At 48.4% G+C, this 4,586-nt stretch overlaps 1 protein-coding gene across 1 annotated transcript in view; it reads left to right on the forward strand.

Annotated features, from left to right (window-relative positions):
- The window catches only part of Nup85 (nucleoporin 85), a 21,712-nt gene that overhangs the window by 9,477 nt on the left and 7,649 nt on the right, over positions 1 to 4,586 (forward strand). The window contains exons 6-9 of the mRNA XM_005350728.3: positions 1,087 to 1,208; positions 3,763 to 3,897; positions 3,996 to 4,118; positions 4,302 to 4,433. Of these exons, the coding sequence (XP_005350785.2) occupies positions 1,087 to 1,208; positions 3,763 to 3,897; positions 3,996 to 4,118; positions 4,302 to 4,433 (512 nt within the window). The remainder of the gene's footprint in view (positions 1 to 1,086; positions 1,209 to 3,762; positions 3,898 to 3,995; positions 4,119 to 4,301; positions 4,434 to 4,586) is intronic.

Here is a 4,586-nt window from a genome sequence, read left to right on the forward strand (position 1 = left end):
AGAGGTGGTAGGTAGTATCCCCTTAAATCTCAATAGCAGGAGGGTCTCTGAATTTCAGGCCAGGCAGATGTACTTTAGTGAGACTCTGCTTCCAAAAAGAAGGGAAAAAAAAAAAGAAAACAAAATGGGACTGGAGAGATGGCCCATAATTTAAGAGCACTGGCTGCTGCTGTAGAGGACCCAGGTTTGTTTCTCAGAACTAATATGACCCACAACCTGTGTGACTCCAGTTCCAGAGGTGCTGCATACATGCAGGCAAAACACTCAGAAAAAAGGTAGGTAAATATAAATTTTAAGAAAAGGTAAGCCAGACAGTGGTGGTGCACCTCTTTAATCCCAGCACTGGGAAGTCAAAGGCAGGGGGATCTCTGTGAGTTCAAGGCCAGCCTGGTCTACAGAGCTGGCCAGGACAGCCAAAGCTACACAGAAAAACCCTATCTCGAAAAAACAAACAAACAAACAACAAAAGGACAAACCAAAAAATAATCACCAACAAAATCCTCAAAATAGAACAATAAATAACTCCCCAATACCATACATTCAAAGTGATAACACAAACTTAGTTATTCAGATACCTCCCCTCTCTAGTAGATTTTGAAAATTCCATTTATCACCACTGATATATACCATCTCATTAATGCCAGTAATCAAGTAGCCATTTCAAAGGTTTCACAGAGGCTTCCATATTTGTAAAGAATCCAGTTGTGGCAGGGTGTGGTAGCATACCCTTACAAAGGGCTGACATTCCTAAACACTCCCAGCACTTGGGAGGCACAAGTTAGAGTTCAAGGCAAGCTTGGGTTTTAGAACACAACCTTGTTTCCACAACAGCAAAAACTTGATGTTGGAGAGGTGTAAAGTCTGAGGCAGGTTCTGTTCCTTCCAGGATCCAGTGAAAGATGGTCCTGCCTTGCAGAGAGGGAGAACTGATTTGTAAGCTTCTTGGCTTTTCCTCCCCAACTGTAGAAGATAAACCCCGCTGCAGCCAGGTTTTTTGCTTTAATGTCAGTCTTTGTACTTTGGGCAAAGTGGAACTTGCTGCACATGCAGCTGGGGTCTGTGTGTGATAGGAGTCTGTCTTTTTAGCTGGCCCTCTCCTCCTTCATCTTCTTGACTGGGTCCGGCTGCACGTGTGTGAAGTGGACAGTTTGTCGGCAGATGTTCTGGGCAGTGAGAACCCAAGCAAGCACGATGGCTTCTGGAATTTGGTGAGTATGATGTGGGCTGGCCTTCTCCCTTCTGTGCACATTCTGTGTCCTGGTGCTGGCAGGGGTGTAGAAGGAGCTGCGGGGCTGCGTTCCTGCCACCCAGCTCCTGGCCGCCTGGCTAGCTTATGCCCCAAAATAGTGACACACAAACTGTATTCATATAAACACTGCTTGGCCCATTTCTATTTTTTTTTTAAGATTTATTTATTTATTATGTATACAACTTTCTGCCTCGATGTATACCCACACGCCAGAGGAGGGCGCCAGATCTCATTACAGATGGTAGTGAGCTACCATGTGGTTGCTGGGAATTGAACTCAGGACTTCTAGAAGAGCAGACAGTGCTCTTAACCACTGAGCCATCTCTCCAGCCCGGCCCATTTTTATTAATGTGTGTAGCACCACAAGGTGGTGACTTACCAGGGAGATTCTAGCCTACGTCCTTCTTGGGTCGGAGCTTCATCGCATCTGCCTCACTTTCTCTTCCTCCCAGCATTCTGTTCTGTTTACTCCACCCACCTGTGTTCTAACCTATCAGGTGAAGTAGTTTCTTTATTAATTAACCAATGACCTTCCTCCATCACAGGGGCAAAACGATGACAGACTGCTCCTGGCCTTGGCTCAGTGCTTTGAGTTTATGATCAGAGAGGCAGTTTAACATCTTCCTTCTCTGCTCCAGAGCTAATGTAGCATGGGGGGTAACGCTTGGTAGACTTGCTGTTGGAAGGGAAGTTTGGTTTGTCTGTAGACTAAGGTGGGGATGGAGGCAGATGAGCACAGAGGCCATTTTGAGGTAGTAGACTGCTCCAGGGCCGTGGTTCTCATCCTGTGGGGTATCAGATACTTATATTACATTCACAACAGCAGAATCACAGCCATGAAATGAGTAGCAGTGGAGTAATTGTATGGTGGGGTCACCACAGCATGAGGAACTGTATTAAGGGTTGCAGCATTTGGAAGGTTGAGGACCACTAATCAGGGGCTTGTGTGGTGTCCTAGAATGCCTGCCAGCATCTGCCAGAGCACAGTCTCCAGCACCATAGAAAGAAAAAGAATATGCTTGGTTATTTTGTTGGTTGGTGTTTTATTTGTTTTTGATTCTTTTTTTTTAAAGATTTATTTATTATGTATACAACATTCGGCCTCCATGTATGCTGACACACCAGAAGAGGGCTCCAGATCTCATTACAGACAGTTGTGACCCACCGTGTGGTTGCTGGGAATTGAACTCACAACTTGTGGAAGAACAGCCAGTCCTCTTAACCACTGAGCCATCTCTCTAGCCCCTGTTTTTGATTCTTTGAGACAGGGTTTCTTTACTCTGGTTGCTCTGGCTGTCCTGGAACCTACTCTATAGACTAGGCCGGCCTAGGGCTTAGATATCTTTTTTTGTTTGTTTGTTTTTTGAGACAGGGTTTCTCTGTAGCTTTGGTGCCTGTCCTGGAACTAGCTCTTGTAGACCAGGCTGGCCTCGAACTCCCAGAGATCCGCCTGCCCCTGCCTCCCGAGTGCTGGGATTAAAGGCGTGCGCCACCACCGCCCAGCAAGGGCTTAGATATCTTAACTTACAGAGATCCACCTGTCTCTACCTCCTGAGTGCTGGTATTAAAGGTGTGTGCCACCACTGTCACCTGGTGACCTGGCTGGTTTGGGTTTTGAGACAAGGTCTCACTATGTAGCTCTACTGGCTTGGAGGTTTTTTTTGTTTTGTTTTTTGTCTCAAGGGATTAAGTCATAGAGTAATAGAGCTGATAACCTGATCCAAGTCCTCTGACCTCATGATACACAGCTATGTAGATGCACACACACACACACACACACACACACACACAGGAATTAAAACATTTAAAATTAGCTGCCAGCTGTCCTATAACTGACAGTTTCCTGAAGGGTAATATCTTAGTCAGGGTTACTATTCTTATAATGAAACACAATGACCAAAAGCAACTTGGGGCCAGGCAGTCGTGTCTCACGCTTTTAATCCCAGCACTCAGGAGGCAGAGGCAGGAAGCTGTCTTGAGTTTGAGGCCAGCCTGGTCTACAAAGCAAGTTCCAGGACAGCCAAGCTAAACAGATGAACAGTGAAACCCTGTCTTGAAAAACAAACAAACAAAAAGCAACTTGGGGGAGGTAAAGGGCTTGATTTCCATCTCCCAGAGCCATGGTGCATTGACAGGGGCCAAGGCAAGCACTTCAGCTGAGGAGGTACTTGGAAGCCATGGAGGGGCCCTGCTTACTGGCTTGCTCAGGCTGCTTTCTTAGAACCCAGGACCACCAGTCCAGGATGACACCATCTACCATGGACTGGGTGTTTCTCCATCAATCACTAATCTATACCTACTCACAGCCTCATCCTATGGAGGCATTTTCTTAGTTGAGCTTCCTGCCTCTCTGATGACTACAGATAGCCTGTGTCAAGCTAGTATAAAACCGGCCAGCACATGGTGTGACTGGGAGTTTCTGCTAGAAGGGAGGAGTTGCTGACTTGGGCTAAGGGCGGCCTGAAGGAGTCAGCACTCCCTCCCCTGGGCTGACGCCCCACATTTCTTTGCAGGTGACTGTCTTGGTGCTTCAGGGCCGGCTGGATGAGGCCCGGCAAATGCTGTCCAAAGAAGCTGATGCCAACCCCCCTTCTGCAGGCATGTGCCGCATCCTTGGGGACCTGATGAGGACGATGCCCATTCTCAGTGTACGTGGGAGCCGTCCTTCCTGCCCAGTGTTCGAGATCGGGGTCAGGGAACATGTAGGTCTGGGCGCTTAGTGTCTCACAGCCATTCTCTCCCCCAGCCTGGCAACACTCAGACGCTGACGGAGCTGGAGCTGAAGTGGCAGCACTGGCGTGAGGAGTGTGAGCGGCACCTACAAGACAGCACATTCGCAGCCAGCCCCCGCCTGGAGTCTCTCTGCAAGGTGTGGGGCGGGGGTGGGGGAGTGGGGCTGGCGCTTCTCTTAGGACCCTGGCATCCCAGGTGGCAAGGAGCTGGCTTCTCTTTGGAGAAGGCTGTCAAGTCACTTGACTGCAAAGAGGGAGCTTTTAGTGTCTAACTGGCCCAGCTGCGATCAGCAGAGAGCTCAGAGAACCTGTCTCCTCAGATCATGATGGGGGACGAGGCCACCTTGTTGGAGCATAAGGAGCTTCTGAGCAACTGGTACCATTTCCTAGTGACCAGGCTGCTGTATTCCAACCCCACAGTGAAACCCATTGACCTGCACTTCTACGCCCAGGTGAGTGAGAGACAGTTGACTCCCTCATTCTTGGGAGAGGAAAGTTCCTTCTTCAGTTGTTGATTGCCTTGACGGGTTACTTAGTCTAGGGTTAGTAACCCGTCTGGCAGTTCAGTTATTCCAGGGTCCCGGAGAGGCACTATCTGTAAGATA

This window comes from Microtus ochrogaster, chromosome 7 (assembly GCF_000317375.1).
Source record: "Microtus ochrogaster isolate Prairie Vole_2 chromosome 7, MicOch1.0, whole genome shotgun sequence".
Lineage (NCBI taxonomy): Eukaryota > Metazoa > Chordata > Mammalia > Rodentia > Cricetidae > Microtus > Microtus ochrogaster.